At 34.3% G+C, this 25,871-nt stretch overlaps 1 protein-coding gene across 1 annotated transcript in view; it reads right to left on the minus strand.

The window, feature by feature from the left end:
* GPATCH2 (G-patch domain containing 2) overlaps positions 1 to 25,871 on the minus strand; it is a 120,965-nt gene that overhangs the window by 93,449 nt on the left and 1,645 nt on the right. Inside the window, exons 2-4 of the mRNA XM_026845830.1 lie at positions 21,386 to 21,447; positions 13,352 to 13,534; positions 12,505 to 12,584 (exon numbers count right to left, since the gene is read on the minus strand). Coding sequence (XP_026701631.1) covers positions 12,505 to 12,584; positions 13,352 to 13,534; positions 21,386 to 21,447 — 325 coding nt within the window. The remainder of the gene's footprint in view (positions 1 to 12,504; positions 12,585 to 13,351; positions 13,535 to 21,385; positions 21,448 to 25,871) is intronic.

Consider the following 25,871-nt stretch of genomic DNA (forward strand, 5'->3'; position numbering starts at 1 on the left):
ATACTCATTATACTAACTATGCCTACTGATGCTTTGCTAGCTTCTTTCCCCTCATGCACTACTTCCAAGCACAGAAGAATGTGGCAAAAGTAGTTATTCTTTCCATGGATCATGCATCCTCAGGCTGTTGGTTGCACAGGTTGCTTTAAAAGGTAATTTCTTTCCGGATTTTGTCAATTATTAGTACTAGTTAAGTGATCTCCACTGTGCCATGGCAGTGATAAATACATATTTAAAGCAATGAAAATGGACAACACATTTATAACAACTTGCTAAAGGACAAAAACATACATGATACTCCTGTTAGGTTCTTCCTCTAATTCTACAGTAGCTTACTCTGCTTTCCTCACATAGGTCATAATCCTACATAGCAAATACCTCAGAATAAGAGTTCTAAGGGGACTCTAGACAGATTTATGTAATTGCTGGAAACTCAGCTTTTTGCAAGTGTTTTTGACTATTTTTGTTAACACACTGGAAATAGATTAGTACTAGGTAGTACTGATTTTGAAATTTTAAAGAGGCAATCTTTGCCCAACTTACTCTTGAAAATTTTTCTAAATACATGCATGATGTTTTATGTACCCCTTTACAAGTACTCCGAGTATTAGACTATCTGCACACAGCTGAAATAAGGCTTAGCAAATGCGTAACAGATCATACTTCCACATAAAAATAAGAAATTACCTTTGAGAGACATGAACATATTGACACTATTTTTAGATGAGCAGGTAAGACCTGTAATTAAAGCCTGATCTTTGTCTAAGAAAGCATCTGTTTTCTTTACTGTGTAATTAGTAAAATTAATGAATTCCAATCCATCCACACAAATGATTTTTTTAACTCTGAAATCAATCACTTGAAAACTCAAGATCCTTTCAGCTATGCAAATTTGCCAGTAAGTGATACTGTAGATCAAGTTCAAATTATGAATGTGATATTCTTCATAGTTACAACTGAAGAATTTTCTAGCCCTCTCCCTCTGTTCTGCCAATGTTGACACTGGTATTATAAACAAAACAGATTTGTGCACTAAGAATTTTGATACAGCTACATACTAGACTAAGCTTCAGATACATAATTCTTGTCAGGAAACTGAGTGAAAGATCACAGTATTTAACCGGATCAGAACAGGAAATCTGTTTATTGGGATATCTTAAAAAAATTAAGACTATCTTGAGCAGGAAACTGCTGAGCAGTGAACACAATTTCACAACACAGATTAGAAGATCAATCATTAGGAGAGTTATGAAAAATTTCTTTTAAAATTATTTTCTTCTTTAAAAAGTGTTACTTCTAAGAATGTGAAATGGCAGATGACCATGCTTGAAGAGGTTTGCACTGGATAATTGAAAACACAACAAATAATGGGAAACATACAGTATGCTTTAGTGATCTCCAGTACCATCATTGCCTTGCTGCTGTAAAGGGACAACAAAAGGAAGCTTCTATCATACCCTGTATGGTCACAGCTAGATTCTAATTCAAAAGACCAATTCTGACTGTCTGTACTAAAAATCTTTGCCCAAAACCTATGTATCTATCCATTTGCTATAGTTGTTTCAATCATCTTCTTTGAATCAGGGAGATGTGCAGGAGAAAACTAGCTAACAATCTGCTAAATACTTGTTTTATGAATCTGGCCCTCAGTCAAGAAGTTGCAGTGAAAAGTCTTTTAATCACCTTCTGATCAGAATTTACTGGATTGTATCTAAGTTCAAGGGTATTAAAATGTGCAAAGGAGACTATGAAAAAATGGCTAGGTTATAGATTTTAACTTCTTAACTAGAAAATTGACTCAAAATAGATTTTCTAATTTACAATGAATCAAAAGAAAAAACATTAGACCATAGCAAAAGTGGCACAAATGTATCAAAAAGCAAATGAATAAACATTTGAAAAGATTTATTATTAGAAATTGTAATAAATTTTGGAAAGATGAATCGATTTTAGTTAAAAGGTATAACTGACAATTTATTGGGCGGGAAGATGCATTATTTTCCAATTGTTATCCACCTACAGTAAAACTGATTTGTGTCCTATTGTATTTTATGGAAAAGGAGAGAGCAACTTTCAGTGATTTAGATTAAATGTATTAATCATAACCAGGCACTGTGAACTATATATCTACTATTAAAGAAGATTTTTGACATTTAATTCTGTAGCAATATTTTGGCTCTGTACCACTCTTCCTAAATCCAATTCCTGCTACAGTTGGCAGATTTCTCCCTTTTAATTTTATGGGGCTTAAAGTAGCATTTAACCACCCATGCGGTAAATAATGCAGGATTAGAAATATTTAGTGTTTTGTTTCCCTTTGAAGAGTACTAATCCATCAACCCCCAAATATTTTTAAAACATTTTCCACATTCTAGTAATATTTAATGTAAGATTCAGTAAAACATCCTATGTAAATGAAGTTTTCCTGAAACAACCCCCAAAAATCACATTAAACCTTAAAGAAAATATGCATATACATCACTGATGAAGGGAAATTAATTTTATAAAGATACCAGTTTATGCACAAAGAAAACTTTAATAAATCCTTCCAAATTTTTAATTATATATGATGCGACTACTACATAGTTTATTCTCAGTAAACTGACAAAATATACTTAAGTGTTCTGTTCTCCTGAACAACGGGTAACAATATATTTTAAAATATTTATGCCCAACTTAACACTGAAATGCTAGCTTTTATTTATGCAAACGCTCCCCTTGTTTTTATGCAGTAATTTCCTATCTTTTGCTTAAGAGCATGCAAAAGCTGCCTTATGGGAGCTTCTATCAGGCAATATTCTTAAATTATTCTAGTTACTGCAATTTGTCTTAAATTGCCTTATACCTACACCAACAATTAGAATGCAGATTTTTATAAAACATGAACAAAAGAGAAAGCAGTATGGCAACAAAAATCTCAATTGCCACACAAATGCTTTCTTTCATGTAACAGCATGACAAAACAGGAAAAAGGTTTCTTTTTCTCTAGTTTGACTATAGAGAATAAAACTGCAATCTACTGTAAACCTACTGTATCTAAGTTCTTGTAAAGTCTTTTAGAACAAAGTAATCCAATGGGATGGGGGTCAGACATAAGGGGAAAAAGGGCACAATTTATTTAAAGCTCTTTAAAGTGTGTTTCACAAATGTTTAAAACATATATACACATATAGCAAGACAGATGCAACAGTTTGCCCACTAGCTAGCAGTAAGAAAATGACTACCTAAATAAACAATTTCCAGTTCTCTGAACTGAGGATAAGTTTCTTCCTTGATCTTTAAAACCATAATCTGCAGTTGTGCTACATCAAGGCTGGGAAACAACAGAATACAGAACTTATTCTCATACTTGTGAATGTAGGTTTTAAAAATCAAAAAGTCAAAAGAGGGACTACCTAAAGTTAATAGTGAAAAAAGGAAAAAAAAAACAAAACAAAACAAAGCACAACAAAAAAAAAAATCAGATCATCAGAAGCAAGTAAGAGTTTGCTGAATCAAATTACAAGGGGCTGAGTGGAACAGATTTTCAACAGTTATCAAAGCTGTTAGACTGAAAGGGTTCACTTCGTCTGTTACTATGGTTTATGCTTCACTTGGAAAAGAAACTAAAAAAGCACCTGCTGTGTCCTAACTGAAGGGACAGTAATTAAAAGGCAAGGACTATCAGTCTCTTGAACCATTCCAGTTGGAAGTGCTGATGTTAACAAGCCTTTTCTTGTTGTCCTCTTTATTCTGATCTATGATATGTAATTCAGTAAGTGCACACAAAGATCATTATGCTTTTGAAAAGTTCATATCAACATTATATGTAGGGTTTTCCACAACATCAGAGGAGGTTTGAATTTGCTTGTGACTCACCTCAACTCACAGCATTATTAATTTACCGATTACCTTCAGGAAATGATCTTTCCATTCTAGGATTGCTTATTATCATTTATTTAAAGTTAGCATTGCAGTCTCTGATATTGGGTAAACATGTTTAATAAAGTATTCACTTCTGCAACTCATTCAATTTGAAGATCTCTCAGAAACATGAAACAAAGCCTAACAGTTCTGTAAAGAAAGGGGTCACTTCTGTATGCAGTTATATGCTTACTTGCTGTAAATACCATGTGATAACCATCAGAAGAGGCAGTCCCTAAAAAGTTTTAAGTACCTTCTTCTCTCCTCAAAACTACACCTTCAATGTGCACATTTGATTTTCTTGAAATAAGAAACAAAATGGTAGCAAACACATTATTTTTCCAGTTAAGTCACAGGTAAGTTTGACTACAACCACTGTGGTTTGTTCCACTTTAGGGTTATTTTTAACAGATTACAGAACATTGTCTTTATATCTGACTAAAGTCACAGTAATTAAACAGAATGGCAGAGGAGTACCTCTTCATCCCCATATCATATCTCTTATTACAAAAGCAGCAGAATAATTTACTCAGGCGATTCAATTTCAACACAATGCATTGTGTGTGTTTGTTACTTTATCTTCTGTGCTGTATTTTGAAGCTATTTGATATAAGCATCTCACGACAAATTTCTGGAGAGGACACTGAAGATCCAGGTTATTTCAATGTTTTTACAGCTGCCACTTACTCTGGGTACAAGCCATATGAACTCAGACTGCACATAGAAAAAAACCCCAACATTTTAAGTTGCAGTTTGTATTTTAGCTTGTTATAAATCAAACACGATTAAAACATTTTCAATCCCCATCTTTGCTTTACAGTTATGATTTGAAAGATGAGCTGCTAAATGATATTGATCACTTTTCAGACAAGAATTTTTTTTAGTATGTGTTGCATAAAGCTAGACCAGAGCTAGCAAACAAAACAAATGAGTGCATCTGAATTTAAATTATGTATTTTGAAACAAATCTAGAAGGTCTCTATTAATATGCTTAATCTAGATGTCTAGAGATAGGCAGAGTACTTCTATTGGATATCTAAATTGCTACTATTCTCCCTATAGATGGCCACTATACAAAATGCAACTGAAAAAAGACAGACTATTTCTAAGTTATTTTGTCTATCAGTAGCCCTCATTCTCCCACACCACCTATTCTAGGCAGAAAGACAGTCTCCCATAGAGTGGAAAACGTACTCATGTGAGTTATGGTTTGCATTAGCAAGAAATTTTCAACAGTTTAGGAGTTGTATCTGATCATGTATTTGCTTTAAGTTAAGTGCTAAACAATGTGTTTGCTGAAATCACTGTCACTTGACATTTATGATGTTACTACAGCATGAGATGTTACTCATCAGCTAAACCAAGGTATCTGTGAATATGTTGCTTGACTACTACATGTATGATTTTTCTGTCTATTCTCTGCATTATTTGATCAAGCTCAATACAAGGAAACGCAACTCCTAACTTGACTCTGAATACAAGATGCTGTTGTTTTACCATTCACTCTTCAAAATGCTGCTACAGAGGCATTAAGAAGTTTCTAGAAGAGACACAACTGAGTGAAGTTTTTGCAGAAAAGATATTACACTCAATTATATTTAAAGACAAATTCTTTCCATAATGATTGCACTAAAACATCAAAAGAACCAATATGTACTTAGGAAATCAAAACAAGGCAATTCTAAATGTCTGCAGAAGAAACTAATGCAGCCAGACACCAGAAAGGGGGATTTCTTTGTGATAAGCAGTAGAAAACAAGAGGAATAATTATGCTGCCTTATATTTTGAAGTCAGAGGTTTTTAAAATCATTATTATCTGTAAGGAGTGCTGTAAAACTGTATTAGACGTTTTCAAGACAGACACTAACTGAAGAATAAAAGGGATATTATTATGCTATTGCCCTGGTTTAAAAGTAAACTTAAGGGAAATTGTAGATGACTATCATTTGAGTGGTTGGGTAAAGGTGAATTACAAGAAATACTGCTCAGACTAACAGTTCATAGCACTTGTCACCATGAATAAACCACAAGATGCATTTAAAAAGTAAGCAGTACTTTTGGCATTTCTGAAACCAATGCTGGAGGGCAACTATTTCGCTGAAGTGGGCTGCTGTTTCTGATGCTATACTTGAAGTCAGAGTCCAAGCAAAGAAACTAAGTAACCACATTCACTTTAGCTAGACAGAAGTTAATCTTTTATACTTTAAAGATGTGTTTTGATCATCACAGCAGGTGAAACATACCAAGAAAACCGACTGTGAGCTTTGTTGCAGAGTATCTGTTTCATTAGTTGCACCTATGATATCTTTATTTTGTTCATGAAGTACAATTTTACTTCTATAAGATATTAATTGCCTGACACATTTAAACTATTTTTTTTTTCTTCCCTTGATAGGCATACGTTTTGTAAGAATGAAATTAGGACACAATTCAAGACTGTATACCCTAATTTACAAGATAAGTGATATAGAAGAAAAGAATAAAAACCGCACATGCTCACTTACACCAGTTAGTGCCTTTACAGCTATTACTAACCAGCTGGGAAATTCTCTAGCTACTTTAATTATGGCAGAGGGGTTTTACACTTGGGTAACAGGACTAATAACAAAATTCACCAACCTTAGATTAATTGAAATCTAAACATTTGATATCTGAGTTACCTGTAACTCCTTTATGACTAATGAACTGTAGTTTCAAATGCGACAGAAATGCTGTGGTATTATTTGTGCCTGTTTGCTGGTTTGATGACACCAAGATGATCATAGACTTTTCATTAGACAATTACAAGCCACACAAAAATCACTGTCAGTTAAAACAGATTTAAGGCAGATTATTAAACCATTCAGAGCTCAAAGGATAGGTAGAACTCAAAATACTTTGTAACAATGACAACTATACTGACAAACCTGATCTACTAATTCTAGTGCTCTGCCTCGAACAATCACAGTATTTAACCGTACCTTAAGTATGGGTACCACCATTGGAACTACCAATGATGGGAAACACTTTCACAAATACTTATCTACTATGAAACATAGTACAGGTATAATCACGATTCTTTTTGATTAGTAAGTATGCTAAGCTATTACTAAAGTGACTAAGCAGCTTTGACTCTTGCATCAAGTGGTTACCCCGGCAGGTGGAACAAAGTATATTAAGCTTGCATCAGTGTAAGCAAAAGCTTTAGCAAAAGTCCACTTGAAAAGTAATTTGTGGAAAAAAGAACTTCTTACTATGCAACATACACAGCAGGTGTAAGAACAGTAAGCAGTTCCTCCAAAATATTAGATTCACGAAGTTAAGAAGATGACAGATAACATCATCCCCAATATTCACACCCCATTTTTGAAACCTAGTGACAGAAGCTTTTTCTTTGTTTTCTCATAAAAATAAAGCTATTTCAACATGACCAACTTCTGAAGTCTAGAACTGTGCCATTTGATGAATTCCTTGGGAAAATTGTAGCTTTTTGCCAATAGTGACTAAACACAGGAAGAATCAAAGCTGGGGCCTAAAATGCTATCACAGCAGCACTCCTCTGCTAACAGCCTGAAGTTTTTGTCTGAAAAACTATCTGCACAAAGCACATGAGTGCAGGAAACCACTCACTCCTCAAGGAAGTTTTTCCCTCTATGTTGTAAAACTAAGGTACTGAGTTAACTAGAGTTAGGATTAAAAGAGCACAAATTATTCACTGTATTTTGCATAAGCAGATAAAAATTTAAAACCATTACAAACAAGGATAAAAAAAATAAAAGGCAAAGCAGCAAGAAATGCTTTAAATAGATGAAAATATTTTTGATGACAAGAATTCTTAATAAAATCCCCATTATAAAAATCAAAAGCCCCTACCCTCCTATGCACTGGAAGGAAAATTCATTCACAGCTTTAGCAGCTTAAGTTTTCAAAATGTCATCCTCAGACACAGAGGCCTAACAGTCCTGATCTTGAACAAGTGAAAGTCTGGAATCCAACAATAGGTTTTTTTTTTTATCAGACATCATCTAATACCACTCATATTTCCAGAGTTTGACATAGAGACTATTGCTCCAAATGATAAAAGGTATTAATGGAAGAAAATAATTAAAACCAAACAGATAGCTTATTTCATGCACTTCAAAAAATGAATTGTATTTTATATGACTGTATGCCACACCTTTAATGTAAGAGAATTCTCTACAACACCAAACCAACTTTCCCTTGAGAAGCAGCGTTCCAAAAGCTGCAGAGCATCCATAAAGAGGCTTCTGACCAATACTGTAAAACCAATGCCCAAGTTACTCTTTAAGGAAACAGTCCATAAGAAGGTAACAAGGTATCTTATCTAATACCGTTTCACTCAATTTCCAAAATATTTTGACAAGGAAAACAATCCTGAATACACTTAGCCATTTCTTCAGTTAGAAGGAACTTAGAAGCAGCAATGTTTGATCTTACATTTTGAAAGCAGTTAACTAAAAGCACAAATGCTCAATACAACTTTTCTCCTCACATCAACAGAGTAGTAGTTATCTAACAATTTTTTTTTTTTTTTTTTCAGAAAAGCTCTTTTATCTTTGAACTTTTGAAAAAGAATCACAGGATTTGACAGAAATACCCACACACCTTCAAGTAACAGGTCTCAGAATCGTAGCTTTAATTCTTTACGTACTTTCTGAATAATTACAACTATGTATAGTCAAACTCAATAGCACAGCCATGCAAAAAATCAATCCAAGGAGTACGAGACTTAAAATCGGCTGTCTTTAATATCATGAAATCAAAACCCATAAGATAAAGCTGACGGATGGAAAAATTGGCAGTCGAAAGAAAGCATCCTTTTTATTGGTCATAGTTTTGCACTTCAGCCCAGTGAAATCACTTCCCAGCTTCCAACCCAGACAGGAAGAGACGACATATAAGACCCTCAAACAAAACTGCACAATGTCTCTCCCTGTCTCAGGGAACGAACTGTATCAAGAACCACACAAGGAACAGCTAACACAGCAGCACTGATTTTTAAAACGTTCACTTATTTATAACAAGAAGTTGTGAACAAAAGTGAAAATTTTCAGTCCTTATATACTAAATTGGACAAAACAACTTGAAAACCTAAAAAGTAGTCTCATTCTATTTTCACTAACTATAATTGACTCTTATTTTCTTTAATTAGGGGTTTTGTGATCTCCCCAGGAATTATTCTCAGAAAAGCATGGCAGCCTTAATCACTGAATGTAAAGAGTTCATCTATCATTCTACATCATAGAAATAAACCTTCCCATTTCCAATGCATCTAAAATGTTAGGTTTCTAATTATATTCTGCTAAATACCAAAGTTTCACATGTAATTTATTGGAAAGGACAGAGATATAGTACTACTTAATTGACATGCAAGTCTATAAACTACAGATGACTGGGTGAAAAAAGCATTCCTTCTAAGAAATCGGCATTTCATTCATAGAGCACTACTACTAAATTGTAGGATTTTTGCCTAACAAAAAGAAAGTAGGTGTTGGGAATAGTTGATCAGGTCATATAACTGCAGAATTCAACCAAACACAGTCAGATTTCATGCAATATACCTTATTTAAAATTAAGAGTACATTAAATACTAATATGGTATGAAAGTACACGTTTCTGATTACAAAGCTGCTACTAGCAACTTGACACAGGGGGATCAAAAGCACAGCGTATTAGAAAAGCCATTTTCTTCTATCTATTTTCAAATAAAGTTCTGTTACAAATAATGCTGCCACAAAACAATGAAGACATGAAAAGCCAGCATTGTAATTGTATGCCAAAATACATGCCTGACAAACCATTTAATTATGAATTCCATGATCCAAAGGATATAAGCCAGTTGTGCTGAATTTTTTTTTTTTTTATTTTCTTGCTCGGATTTTGCAGTTGTCATCTGTTGTATGACAACTCATTCAACCTGCACATTGAATTAGGCAAGGATTTTCATAGTTTTGACAGAATTCTATTTTCATAGTATTCTTGACAGAATCTAAGTACCAGCTGTGGCTACCTCTAATTTTCACTAACTGGTCCATAAAGAGCAGCATTTTTCCTCTGATTCCCAGCTCCTACTGCTTCTAGAAACCGTGGTGTAAAAATGACGTAAGCTGGTGGCTTTCTCAGTATATAGCAAATAACAATCACACTTAGCCAGGTGTTTCTCTCACAGGACGACACCCAAACAGGCATTAAACACTTTTTGACAGAGGACTACAATATAACAAGGTATTATCACAGCTATTCATTCTATCTTCCTAAACCAGTAATCTCTTCAAGGCTTTGCTAGCTGCTGTAACTGTGAAACTTAAACTAAGCTTTCTAAAAAAGTTTAAACACACATTGACTGTATGCAAAGGGCCAACTATATGCTTACATTCCCTGGATACCAACTACATATCCTTAGACAGAATACAGGATACTATGTGTGTCTTAGGTACTGTATCTCAGGAGGTAAATCCATTTCTTACCTTGTCTCCCTTCAAAGTCTGCGTAAAAGCAATGATACAGACAGCAGACTCCTTGCTGTTAAAAAAGAATTGTGATACCACAACTCTATTCAATGAGTTGAGTCTGCAGTGTTCTTTCCTCAGGATATTAATCTCTCTAAAAGCATTCTTGTTCTTCTTCACTGTTACCATCTAATAGCAGTAATTACTTCTTGTTCTGTGTTATCAGATGTCACAGGTATTAAATTACTTTTTTTTTGTCATTGGATTGTAGTATCTAAAAAAGATTTTCTTTAAGAAGCAATCACTGACAAAAGGAAGCACACGAGCTCTGGCTTATAAGAGCTATGTTTGCAAGATGGATGCAGCAGATGTGCCCACAAACATAAATAGTCATTAAGAAGGTCAGAAAGCCGCATCTGAAGAGCCAACTGCACATCCACTCTATATATGCACTCCTGCCTAAACATAGTGGTTTAGAAGGTATGTTCACATGTCAACCTTGTTTCACAACACTATGTAAATGATGTATTTAATAACTGGAGGTAACTGAATTATCAGGTTTTAGTAGATCAGCTTGCATTTGTGTTACAAAAAGAACAACGATATCATGTCTATATGAGATATCATGACTGGAAGACAAAATGGGCTCCTAAGGTCAATGCAGAAATGTAGCAGAAAATAAACACTAGGAATTTTGGTTATATACACATATTCACAGCATATCTTAATCAATTGAAATTTAATCACCTTTTTACAATTTAGAGGAAAAGACAGTTTTTAGGGTAGTTAAGCCATGTATCATCAATACCATGAAGCTAACCTATCAGTTATAATAGCTCCTATAAAATACCAGAGTGAAATTGCAATAAGCCTAGAAAATGGGCTACAAATCCCAGATATGCTCAAGCAAGCACTGAACCAAAAATAAAAATAGGCAGATAGGAAACCAAGAACTAGATAGCTTTCATCTAATTCACGACCACTAACAGCAGAGATCACAGGCCAAGGTTTTAAAGCATTTTATTCAGCTCCAAATGGCAATTATTGGATAGGGACTTCAATTATAAAAACATTCCCTCTTCAAAATGAATTAAATTTCTAACAGTTCCTTTCTGTTCTCCCCACATATAATAGCCCTTACATTTCTCAGAAGCACCACATTTTGTTTAGACAAATTAAAATCTGAAAACACCTGATGTTCTCAAATAGTAAAGAACATCAATGTTGCAGTATTTATCATGCTGGGGTATGTTTATTACACACTGATAAAGTCTCCCACATTCTCCTGTTCCAAACACTATTCTGGTAAGAAAGGAATAGACTGCACTACAATGAAGACATTTTAACATTTTAAAGTGAAGTCTCTCTTCTTCTTATGCATTCCTTCAAAGAAGAAATTCTTAAAAATTTATTAGAATCTTATTTTAGAAAAAAGCTGTGGGAAAATCCAATGATTAGACTGTGCAAAAAATGCAAAGACAATTGGAATTTTTCTCTTCTCTTGTAAATATTGCTCCTAGAGTTGAAGGCACTAAAAAACTCCAAACATCTCTCATTTGTAGTCACAGCCTTAGGAAGGAATGCATGCTGTCTATGCCAGGTAGAGTGCTAACTTGCTTTAAATTTTTTTGTATATACCCTTTCCCCTGACCACAGAAGTCAACCAAACAAAAGAAAATAAGGACAGATTTTTCAAAGCAGACTTTTGTGAGGGAAAAAAAAAAAAAAGTCAGAATTGTACCACAATCCATCCTAGAATGCTTTCAGGATCAGAAAAACTTAAAATAACTGGTTTTATTTTCACTGTGAGAAAAACATGGTTTCATATAGACATAACATATACACTGAAAATGTTAAATAAGCCCCCCTCCAAAACTTTTCCTTCACTCAGTTCAAAATAACTACTGACAAACAGTATTAGACTGTTTCTGCCATTCAATTACACACAAATATTCCGTTACAACAGAATTTCAGTGATAAGAGTGTTAACTATTAAAAAACCCAAATACACAATATCTGGCAGCAGTAGCAGTGTAATCTTACTGTTCCATCGCTTATCTACAAGATCAGGGAACAAGCATGAGAGGAATATGCTTTTTAAAAAAACCTCTAAGAACAGTGCACATTAGCTTACAATAATAAAAGCACCTACCAATGCATTCGAGTTTCCTGAAGCCTTTTTTATGTTTCTTGCTGGCATTCCATGAAGATGACTAAATCTACTCTGGAAACCTACAAAAAAGAAGAAACAATTCCAAGCATCTGGAAAACAAGCCTCACAAAAAACTGAATACATTAAGTACGCAGAGTAGCTTAAAGGTGATTTGACCACTGCTCCCATAAAAGATCTGTATTTGAACATGAGAAGAGATCCTTGTGGCAGAGGGGAGGTACAACAAAATTCTTTGGCAGCAAGCTGAGGTCTGACAACTTCAATCTTTAGACAAGAGTGAGTTCCTAGCTGTAAATGCAATCTAACACTGGTACCACTTACTAATGGATACACTGGATCCACAGTTGCCTGATGTATTATAATGAAAAAAAAAAATTTCTATTTTCTAAGTTACAACCTCAATCCTTGCTCTAAAGGAACCCTTCCCTCTTCTCTACAAACAATAGGGCCTGACCATAAAGCAAAGCAGATGGTCACACTAGTCTTTCCAGCCTCTGAATTAACAAACTTCTACAGAATTCTAAAACATCACCACAGAAGCCAGGAACAAAATGGAATATAAAGGTGCATTTTAAATAACACTTAATAATTCTCAGTGTAAACATTGAGACAACAAATAAAAGAGTAGTTTTACACTTTCGGACTTTTCTAATTGTTGTTTTTAATTATTTCTCTCTAAAGATACCTTAAAAATTAAATAGTTCAAGGAAACAAGCCAGTAGCTCTAAGATCTTGTCAACATTTTACATATTTTGTAAAATCCACAGATATCTTCCTACTGTGCCCAAGTGATTCTACAGTTTGCATTTGCTTGATTGCTACTTACCTCTCCGCCCTGAACGGGACATAAGAGGGAAAGTACCAGTTAAGATACTTTCAAAGACTGGATCAGGCAATTCTCTCTCCAGTTCTGTAGAGTCTTCTTGTTCCCACCATGGAATGACCCCTGTAATTCCACACGCTCCACCAGATTCATTTTCGTGAAACCAATCACTCTGCTCATCATCACCTGTGTGAGGGCAATATCCCCCAAGCCCCAAAAAACAGGGAGGAGCAGAGGAGATAAAAATCAGATGTTACCATCAATAAATACTCTGACAGGACAATTATTTCTTTTGCTTTATAGCTGTATAACAATTACTTGTATATAGCAGTTCTATTTGGAAAATGTTTCTCAATAGCATGACAAGCACTGCTATCAATAAAACCACATAAAATGTAATGTTTTTAAACCAATTTACAATAGTGAAAAACAATAATAAACTAGTTAATTCTTTGGCAATAACTGCAGGGAAATCCATTTAAGTTAATGCACTTTACATATTAACAAAAAACAAGCCTTAATCTCCTGCAGGGAATTAAAAGGTATAAAACTGTGAAACTAGTTCTTTGCAGCTGATAATGGTATATAATTAGCTTAATTTCATGATTTGTATGGCTAGTAAAAGGGAAAAACAATCATGAACAGATGTGACTAAATGAAGTTAATCTGATTAAGTTCACTTAGAAATAAGTTTTGAAAAAGTTGATTTTAAATGAAAACTGACAGTATCATGTGACTGAGAATTATGCTGCATTATACTACAAAGCTGGTCATTTTCACTGACAGTATTTATAGGTGTAGTACGTAAATACCCATATTTAAAGTCAAAAGTAAGACAAGAGTGAAATTCTGATCTTAAAAACTTAGCACATAAATGCACTGGCAACTAAAAATATATTGTTAGGTTTGTTTTAAAATGTTCTTTTCTACAAACCTGGTAGTTTACAGAATATCAGAAAATATCTTCACAAGACATGGCAAACTTCATTTCTTAAGCCCTAAAGTTAAAGTACGTGCTGTATATTTTAATTCTACTTCAAAGTATCAAACCATGCCTTGCTATTTCTGCATATAAATTGTTTGTCATTTCAATTTTTAATTAGGCAGAACCAAGCAAGACACAAATGTAAGATTTTTTTAGACACAGTTTTCAAGCACAAAAAGCATTCATGTAAAATTTCATTGCCACTCAACCCCACAACGAGAAAATACAAATAATGAAAACCCAAATCAGAATTTGAGGAAAAATAAAATTCAACACACTTTCTCCAAATAAGTTACTGCAATGAAAAAAGTATTTCAAGACCAAGCAAAAGTCAAAATGTCTGTAAACATTCATCAGGACAAGTACTTCAAGAAAATATAGAATAATTTAGGCCCCTCACTGGTTACTTGTAGGTGAAATGTTATCCTTACATCTTTAATGATCACTCCTAAAAGCAGAATTAGCAGATGTTAGAGAACAGGGACTCAATGGAATTAGGAGAAAACAGGTGAAAGAGATAGATAGGTCCAAATAAGGTTTACGTTTCTTCAGATTATTCTCGTATTTATTCTAATCCTCATTTATAGCTATGACATTTCACAAAGGCGTTCACCATTAATTCTATCCTCATTTTGTTGCAGCAGGTATGGTTTCTTTGGAGCATGTCTAAGAGTACTGAAGAGAGATGGTGGTGGTGGTAGAAGGAGAATCACCCCTTTTCATTAGATTGATTTGGGGTTTAGAATTAAGTTTGGAAAATCAAAACAGAGGAGTTCAAACTTATGTAGATAAACTTTGTCTGAATATTTTATCATTAAGATGAGAACTCTAGACACCTTGCCTACTAAGAAATAAAATCAGGAACTCAAAAGAAGTGTTGTTACACATTATTTAGTTATGAAAGTAAGCACAGAATTCTGAAATCGGGTTTCACAATCAGCTCAAGGACAGATGCCTGTAAGAGTTAGGCAATGCAAGACTGGGTTGGTGGTCTGCAGGAAAAGGCAAAGAGTGGCTATGGAAGAACACTGGTATCTTCACCATATGCCCAGCAACAGCACTTTGGGAAAAAATACACAATTATTTTTCTTTTTTGTGTAATAGGAATATTAGTATGTTAAGCAACTATCCGTTAAGGCATCTTACCTGTTATGCTATTATACACTTCCCTAAGCACTTATATTTACTGCCAAAGATGGATTTAAGATCTGAACCTCACAGGCTTTTTCCACATGACAGCAGAATGCAGGTATACCCAGCTTTTAGCTTCCTCATCTGTACACTTTAAAAAACTGAATCTTTTGACAATTTTCAATCATATCATCATCTTGAAGCAAGCATAAACTTATTACTACTAATCTTATCCAGGTGAGAACAGGAATTTTGTTTACCAGTTGCTCCACCTTGAAGGGATGCTGTTATCAAAAGGAGTCAGAGAACACCACCACATTTAATCAATTCCTGACTTCATACATATAAGCAATATAACACAGAGACCTCCCCACTCAAGGGTTAGGTAACCAAATATTTGGATTTTATCCTACTTAATTTGCAGGTCTCAAAAGGCAACACAGTATCCACAGCAAACATGAACTTCAGAGAATTAGTAATTGAAAGCAACATTTTTGACTTCAAAAGATTCACTACACTGTCCTTTCCTCTTAGGGATACTGATTCAGCACAAGACTACAGCAAATTGCTGTATTCTTCCAAGCTATAGGAAAGATAAAATTATCTCCAGAAACTAATCTCCATGCCCATGCATTCTCCTAGCCACATACTTAAAATACAATAGACTTGTTTGTGGGTGATGCTAATGCTTCAAGGAATGACTTCAATTTACATTCAGTTATAACTGTACCGATCCATGCAAAAAATTAAAAGCAATTTAAGGCTCAGAAATGTCAACATAAATTCTAAAATTTCAAGGCACTTCTGTTGTTGAATTTATTTATTTTTAAGCAATGCCACCCCCCCCTTACCACTTCCCTAATTTTTACGCTATATTATTGAGTCTAATGTGAAGGAGTGGTGATTCGATAGATATGTAAATTACTTGCCTTCCCTAAGAAGTTTAGAAAATTATTTATGTGGGTTTCCTGTGGTTTCTCTATGGACACAGACCCCATTTGCATCACCATCAGTTTCATGTTCAGAATGGCCTCACCTGAATCTTTTTTTAGCTAAAGCAATGGAGGATTATAACAAACAAAAACTTTCCACTGCACACAAATACTTTTCCCCTTCTTCCTAGTTTTCTTTTATTTCAAAATGGCCAGACTACCCTCCATAGCAGTTGCATATGGTATATGTGTGCTTGCCCATAACAACCACAATGTACTTTGAGGGGCTACTGTGAAAGGAGTTTGGCACCAGTGTCCTATCAACACCACTTGATACTGTGCTGTCCATTATCCACCAACTCAGAGAGCAATAGCACATGGACTATAAACACCCTGGGATGCTAGTCTCATTTCCATGACCAGTGTACATCTTTCTAGTTAAAAAAAACCCCACTGCTAACAGCTGCAATAATAATTTGTAGACATCAGAAGATTTACTAAAACACACAGAAGGAGTTTCAGGAAAACAGAAGCTTAAGTTACCCATCCACAGAGGTATACTACATATTGCTCTTTGCACTCTACAGAATTACCTTGGCAAAAGGGATAGCAGGCCACCATTCAATTTAAGCAGCTACTTCTGATTCAAGCTTGGAAACTTCACAGGAAGGCCTTTTCCCATCCCTCATCCAATTTAATATCATACCCTGCTCTTCAGTAGGGCTGTACAGGTGTACTGTTAATAAATTAGACTAAGGATATCACAGGTTCTCAGCTTTATGTTCAACTCTACTATTGTGGTCCATATGCAAGATTTAGGATTTCAACTATTTAGGTCATACACAACAACTTCATGTTTGTTTTGTTGTTTTTTTTTTCACCTGCAAAGACTATTAACTAATTAGCCACAACAGTTAAAAACTACCGTGATTACAGTTAGTATTGCACATTTTATTTCTTTTATATATGGAGAACACAACTGCAACACCTGCAGCTACTAAAATGCTATACAAGGTCCAAATTAGTTTCTCACTAGAGAAGACAAAAGGATGGAATTCTCATATATGGAATCAGTAGTGGGTCATCTTCATAAAGGACACAGTAATAAATATATGTTTAATCATAAAATAATGAACAGCTATCTTTAAAAGCTTAGCCACATCCACAGTGGGACTCTGACATTCCCCGACCTCCTCCAATTTTAACTGTTTAACACTTTATTAATATAATTTTCTTTCCTACTTGCTTAGATCTTAAAGGACATTTTAAGTACTGCATGTCATGATGTAAGAGGTCTTAAGTCAACTTTGAATTTCCCCAAGTGTACTAGTAGGTATAGATGGACTAGGAATGCAGAATGTTTTATTTGCCATACCAACACTATAAAATTAATTAAAGAATATACTTGTAATTTGACTTTTTTTTTTTTTCCAAAACAGCAATAAGACCAACTAGTGTTTGAATAATGTTACAGCTTTGTTAACACTGTGTTGAAAACTTACAAAGTGCCTTTGTAAAGCAGCCCTGTAAAGTGCCTTGAAACTGCAGATGATCCTACTAGCTAGGACTATAATAGTGTTGCATTATATGCTGCAATCTTAAGATTCAAAACTTTGTTTCAAAACTATTCTTGTATTCTTTCTACCTCAGGCATAACACTGCTTATCATTAAAGTTTTTAATAATTGCAAAACAGCCATTTCTGATATGTAAGCTTCAGCCACTGTTCAGTTCCTTCAGTTACTTTGTTGACAGGCTCTCCTACCTCCATACTCAAGGGCTTGACATTTACATACAATTTTGTTTTTTTGCTAACTATATTAGATCTTACCCCGAAGTTGACCAATTTACAAACCTCGGAAAAAAATACAAAGTAACTGAAGTTCACTTGAGGTTTGTTAATATTTCAGCAGCTATCTTTGCTGACTGTACCTGCACTGAGCATTTTCCATGATCTTTAAGCTTTTGCTTGATAACTGTACAGGGTATGCAATGTTTCACAGAAGAAAAACATTTGCCACATTGAGACTGCAAAACATCAAGTACCAATTACTTCTGCCAGAAGGTAATATGATAGTAGAATTGAGCACAGCAAGAGACCTGCTTTTGCCCTCTCACATGACCTAATGTAAGCACCTGGATAACTTGGAAAAGGAGGACAAGCATGGCTAAACTCAGATGAGGACTTCATAGGAACAAAACAAATCAAACAAAAAAGATAGAAGACTGGAACAGAGGCAGGCTGGAAAGGAAAGGGTATAGAAGTTTTTAAAAAAACCTGTTAGATAGAACACCACATATTAGAAGTTGAACACAGAATTTTCAAGTCTCAGCAATTTTCTTTTCTTAGCAACTGATGTCAATTAAAATATATCTAGCAATTAACCCAATACTACCCCCAGTTATAGCTACACCTGGCTTTCTTGAATTGAATTATAAAAACTAAAACGACAGTTACTGTTGTGGAACTTATTTCCATAGTCTTTCTGAAACAATTTTGGAAAATATTAAACATTGCAAAGTCAGGCAGCACTCCAAAGTTCAGAATGAAACAGCCAACTATTTAACTGGCTGGCCAACTGCTTGAAGAAGTTGCTGTGTTAGATAACTTTCTTTTCTAGAAGGTCTGTCCCATAGGATGAATATGCTTTGGGAATTAATTAGGGTTTTATAAAGAGTATTTGTCTGCAATAAATGAGATATGGTTCTTAATCTCAGAGACACAAAATGAACAAATGTTGCCCTGGAGAACAGGATCCTCTGGTACCTAAACTTCTGAATGATGGCAGGCACATCATTTAAACCAAGTATTTCACCAGGCAGCATTAATCAATCTCTGGTTCTCCACTTGACTTAGCAGAAACCTGAAGTCAGAAGTGCAGAAAATTTGAACTACAAATGAGGTCAAGATGCTGATGTTCTGAACACATATCCTGGAGGAAGGACACTGGGAAGACAGGAATCAGAGTCTAGCTTTTAAAGGTGGACAAAAAAAATCAGGCAGTTGTTAATACATTTTCATCCTTTCCTCTTCCAGCTTTGTTTCTCCCACCTAGACTTTTCTTTTTTTTTTTTTTTTAATCAGATTTTTTTTTTCTCCTTCCTTCATTCTTTCAATTTTGTATGCATCTCAGTTTAGGTATAAATTAATTTACTGGATAAAATATCATCTCACTTCATAAGGGGAGTACAAAGATAAAAATTACTAGCATCTCTGGAGATGGAGTAAGTATTACTAGAAAATAAAATTTTGGTTTTGCAGTTGGATCTCATAGTACTTTCATGGAAAAGTCTTCACAAAACCAAAGCTATAATGCAGATCTAAGAACATCTGAAATCCAGTGTGAAGCTAATGGTCTTCTGATTATACCCACAAAAAAAAAATATTTCAGAATACTACCTTCAGGTCTAATGCTTTCTGCTTGAAAATTACAATCAAATTGAATCAAGGTTCACAAATCAAACAGGCAAAAAAAAGAATTACAGCTCTATATTAAAAAAAGAACACTTAAAGTAATGACACATCAGTGAAAGAGCACTGTTGTTCACTATTCTCTCTACTTTTCTCCTCCTACAAAATATGTAAGAAAAACAGAAAGCAACTAAGGCGTTTTCAACCATATTATTCAAAGACTTAAATAATTTAGTTCAGGACTTAAGGACAAAAATATTAATACAAGTATATCAGTAGGGTACTTCAAAAATGTATGTTATTGTGAAATGTAGTCAGTTATGTCACATACAGATAAAGCAGACAAGTGTTTTAAAAATTGCTAGTCAAAAGAGAAATTAATATAGGGAAATAAAAGCAAGTATTTTTGACATGCCTCACTGAAATACTGAAGTTAAAAGATTGATCTAAACTTTCAAAGAGAGCCTAAATTCTTTAAAAAAGCTCTTTGTTAGCGCAACTAGAAACAGATACTCAGACTGGCAGATACAGTTTATGTAACACAAGTTTCTGTTGAGTAAGGAAGGCAACACCTCTGTTCTATGTCTTAAAAATCATCTCCATACTACAATGTTAAAAAAAAAAAAACACAAAACAACAAAAAAACAAACAGAAGAGACTGAATAACATACTAAGGAAAAAAAAAAAAAAACAAACAACAAAAACAAAACCAACAAAACCCAGAACATTCCTTTAACCTAGATCTGAGGAATGGGCCAGGATTTGTTTTCTTGCATACAGTCTAGTAGTCTGTGGCAAAGTGCATAAGAAAATAATATCCATTACTATTAACTTAGAATTGCCAACCAAAAAGCTAGTCTTAATCATCTGAGAGACTGGTTTTTGCCTCATTTTTGTATACTGTCAAAGACAGTGACTTCCTAGTCCATAATGTGGGCACTAAGATGCTAGCATAATACAGATAAATGTGTTGCACTTAAAGGTGGCAATGAAAGGTAAAGCTGAAAAAAAAGTCTTATACTTGCATCCTCAATAGTTTTTTCACATAAGAACATTATGCATACTAAAGGAAAATTCTGAATCTTCACTGTATTTTAAAGAAAAAATTTTCAGAAAGGAGAAACTTTAAACAGCATGCATCTTCTAATCTCAACCATAGATTGCTGAATGAAAAAGAACTATAAAATCCTGCCATATCAATTTGGAAGGAAAAAAAAAAAGAAGAAAAAAGCCACCTCAAAACTAGTTTGAGACGCAGTCTGTGATCAGAGAGTCCTGTCTGGAAATTGAAGGAATTGACAAAATGTAACTTAGTACAGATGATCTTTGGAAGATGCTGAAGTTGTAAGTTTATTATAGTACAGAGACTGCTTCTCAAGACAGCTTTTGACTAAGTCATGGATTTTGGACACCCTCTGGTAACATTTCAAAAAACCCAGAAAGCAAGCTATACTTCAACTCATTAAAATAGTAAAGCAACTGAAATATAGTAATTAACCTATGAAATAACTTGTGACGCTTACAGATTTTCAACTGATGTGATTTGAGGGGTGGAGAAGGGAAAGATTGTTTCAATACCTTGTCTTCCCTCATCATTGGTAAACAAACCAGCATCACTGCTGCTCAGACTGCTGGATTCACTGTAATAAGAGAAAGAAAGAAACAGATCAAAAGAACAATTGATCTTTCAGTCGTAAAATTTTAAGGAGACAAGGCTGTGCTCTGATTGAACTTAAGCCCAACAGAGATCGGAAAGAAAATAGGATGATTTTTTTTAATCAAACTGCAAATATCCTAGTTCTATTAACTACAAAGCATATTATTTTTGGCACATAAAACCACAGGAATCTAATGGTACCCTGACAGTAAGCCAGATGTGACTGCAACGAGGTGCTGACACAATTGATGCATTTTATTATCTGCTTCCATCAAATGCTCACTGCTCCCTTCTTATGCTGTGCAATTCAGCTTGATCCTGGAACACCACTGCTCAATAAAATAGGAAAAGTCTCAATCAAAAACAGCCTAAGCCTTCCTTCAGCACATGAAATATAGAAGTCTGAAAATAAAATTACCTTTCTGAACATCATTTGCAAATATTCTGGATATTCTGGTTTCACAACACACTACTTGGGGAGAAAGAAAAAAGTTTATAACAAAGGTAGCCAATTAAATCAAAATAAAGGTCACCCTGAAGAAAGTATGATCAATGATCATAACATATAAAAAAAAATCAAGGTAGAGTCTTTTCTGTAACTTCCATCATGGCCTTAAAATTAGAATGTGTGTATACAACATGCACACACTTCCTCTAAATTCTAAGACATCAATAAGTATTTTGTTCTTTGCTGTAAACACATTGTTACAAACAATATTCCACATCTCTAAATAGTAAAACAGACTTGTCTTTTAATAGTGCAGATCAGTTTGGTGAGTTTCACATGAAATGATGTTTTGTAAACATTTATTTCATTTTTTGTCAACAGAATAGCTCTCAGGAAGTAATATTCTCACCAAAATATAATCACATTTTACTTACACTGAAATATACAAAAATTTGAAAGACAAAATCACTTCAGTTCACCAAATTCAAGTACAAGCTATAAATATTATGTCTAGTCTCAATGTTACATAAGCTACAAGAACTTGAGGTCTGTTTACCTTTCTACACTTATTTATATTAAAATACACATGCAGTCCTACACATGAATTCAACTGCTTTCAATTATTTTTAACTACTTTTAATAATATTTTTATTTTTTTCCTAAGTAACTAGTACACTTAAGAAAATTATTTCCTTTTAAATGTTAATCTCTCACAAAAAAGCCTCAATTTTTTTTAAGCATGTAATATAGGTTATATAAAGTGAGTTCAATTTGTGTTTAACTAAGTATATATTTGGGTTTTGTATCTTCCTTTGAAAGGCATCCCAACAGGATTTGAAAGACATTATGATATCAGGAGACACAAAATTTTAAAAAAATATATATACAGCTCTGTTTGAAGATTGTTTTCTTAATCTTTGATGTATTCTATGCTTATTCATATTCTTACTGTATAAGCAGTCCTTATACCACCTTTTATACACAATATAATCAGAACAGACTTAAGCATCTGCACAGCTGCAATTGCCCTGAGCAGAAGAAAGATGAGATGCAACGAGAATGGAACCATCATTCTTGAGGAAGACCAAAACTTGAAATTCCAAATGTTACAAAGCCTAGTAACTTCCTTCTAGCAAGCATCTCATCCTCACTTTAATTACAGCATAGAGGGATTTACTGTCCTTACATTTCATTGTCCACAATTTTATACCATACATATCAAATATTCATATATACGTCCTGGGCATTTATTAATTGTACTTTTTTTAAATGAAAGTTACGAAATAGGCTAGTATTTCAGCCACTCTCGCCACAAAAATTTCCAATTTTGAGAACAGTCTCCTTCCTCTTTTATTTTTAAATAAGATTTTAATTGTCCAATAATTCTTACTGAAGAACTATCCAGTTCATGAAAAGATAACCACTTGAAATTTTAAAAGTTAGTGGCGTTTTGGGGTTGGGGTTTTTGTTTTGTTTTGTTTTGTTTTTTAAAAAAGTCAAATCTTAACACTGCCATATCCATGGCAGGCACAGTGCTCATTCTACTCAGGTAACAGTCAAATAGCGCAGGGATTACAGCTGAGATAATTGCTACATGGCAGTCATTTGACTGAATAAATTCAAAGCCTGTGGAATTAACACATTAATATCTAAGTACAGAAAAGCTGTTATGATGGAATTTATTTCCAATTTTAATATAATTTTGCCCTGTATATTGATAATTCCTTTGCTTTGTAATGAGAATTTCGCTCCCAGCAAGACTTCCAGGAAAAACAAAAAAGCCACAGATTCCTTTTAGTCCTATAAAATAACATATGTAAGCAAAAACTTGGAAGGAACAGCTCTGCTATCCATTAAGCCTTCACAGCTTTATTTATACATATGTGGAAACAAAGAAGTAGTCATTTTTATTATTAGTTATTATTATTAGCAAACTGTCCCATACCTTGGTTTTATGAGACTTGTAACCTTTGTTTACTAACCAAGCCTGTCCCCAGGCACTGACCAGCCACTCTACTAGCACTGACTGGCAGGGCACAGGGTGGGCATCTCAGTTTCACTGCTGCTCTCTTTAAAAAGGGGCAGTTAAGATTTCTCCACTATTGAGTCGCTTAAAACTCAAATGACTGCCAAAGTCTGCAGGAATTAAATATCACTCAAAACTCCACGTGTGGCCAAATTCAGCTGAAACAGGACAAGGAGCTAAGCGTTGAGAATAAGGGAGATTGAGCAAAGGCCAGGCTCTGATCACAAAAATCTCATTTCCAGCACTCACAGGAATGCATCTTTGGGATCATTTAGATGCTGACATTTTAAGAGCTTGAAGACTCCTCCTACTACTCCTGACCCTGCACTTAGAAACCAGTTATTGTTGTGTCTGGTGTTTGAACACATACATATAAAGGACTGCAAAAGAAGTGTCACTTAGCATATTCAACATGCACTTTGAATACATATGTCAAAGTAATTTCATGTATACACATATAAACACATATAAAGTATATAAAGTAACTGAGGAGATTAAATAAATTTCAGAAATTATATAAATTTCATGTATACAACTTCTCCTTAGCAGTTTTAGATCCAAGCAATTTAACTCCCATTAAAAATTATTGGCTTTGTTCTGGTTTTAATAACTGAACCTCTAAAAATTTATTATTTTTTAATAATTAAACTGTATGCACACAAATGTAGAAAATTAGATCAGCTTTGTATACTTTACTTTTCGTCTTCCAGCAAGTGTTGACAAAGCACGATCCCTTATCCTAGACACTCTGCTAGTATCTGTCCATATCTTGTGCAATCTTATAAAACTCATGTTCTCTTTCAAAATCTCAGCTTTTACTTTTAGAATATACTCTTAGGAACAGAGTTTTCTAGTTGTTTCCAATTCTTCTGGCTAAATGATCTCAAACAATAGAGGTACCATTCCATTTAAGTAAATTTAAACTGATTAAAAATTATTCACATACAAAATATTCAGATACAGTACGTAATCAAGAGGCTTAGATATAGTACTTTTCTAATCACATCATGGAATGCAAATTTACTAATTCAGTGGTTTCAAGCCTTTTGGTATAGACAACCATTGGAAGAAATTCAGCAGAATGACAGACCATCACTCAGCCATGTGCATGAGCAGAAAACACAATGAAGATGAGGATGGTTTAAGGCCATTTATTGGGGCCAGAGGCAAACATCTGAAGTACGATCTGAGAAATTACAGCATTTGATGTAACAAAATGTGAAGCATTTTGATGAGAAAGATGGACTTTTAAATCAGTAACGTTTCTTTTGTGAAAAAATAAAAAGATACTCAGACTGACCTGGAAGTAGCATAGTGTTTGGAGTCTACAATAGACTTTTCATACTGATCACTCTTCTCTCCACCCAAATATCAGCTACAGAATTTTTGAGTTAGAAAACTGTTACTCTTGTAACATAACAGAAAATCTTTTATAAATTAAAAAAAGTGACAAGACTATGGATAAGTGCATATCTGAATGTGCAACAGTTCCTAGCTCCAAGGAAACCATCTGTTTTTGGTACCAAACTTTGGGGAACAGATTCCCAGTGTCATCAAATAAGAAGGAAGCTTTCTAAAGGCTTCCTGACAACACACACTTCCATCTTACATGTTCAAGTGAGATGTGTGAAGTTACACTGGCTGCCCTGAAGGACTGCTTCTGCTCTAGTAACTAAGACACTAGGAATAATCTTTAAGATTCAGGATTCATTCAGCTCCTTATTGTTTGCAGGTGAGGGACAAAACTAGTATGTAATAAAAAGAAGAACTTTTCTGAAAATAACTGGAGTTATTCAGTTACCAATACAGCTGCTATTACCGTAATCAATCTGCTCTGGTCAAAATCCCTGGGCACTCTGTGCATCTCAATTCTAACTCTCCAGTAAGGAAAAGGCTTAAGAGTTTATAGATAAAATGTCGGGGGGGGGGGGGG

Source organism: Athene cunicularia, assembly GCF_003259725.1.
Source record: "Athene cunicularia isolate RWA chromosome 3 unlocalized genomic scaffold, athCun1 chr3_part1, whole genome shotgun sequence".
Classification (NCBI taxonomy): domain Eukaryota; kingdom Metazoa; phylum Chordata; class Aves; order Strigiformes; family Strigidae; genus Athene; species Athene cunicularia.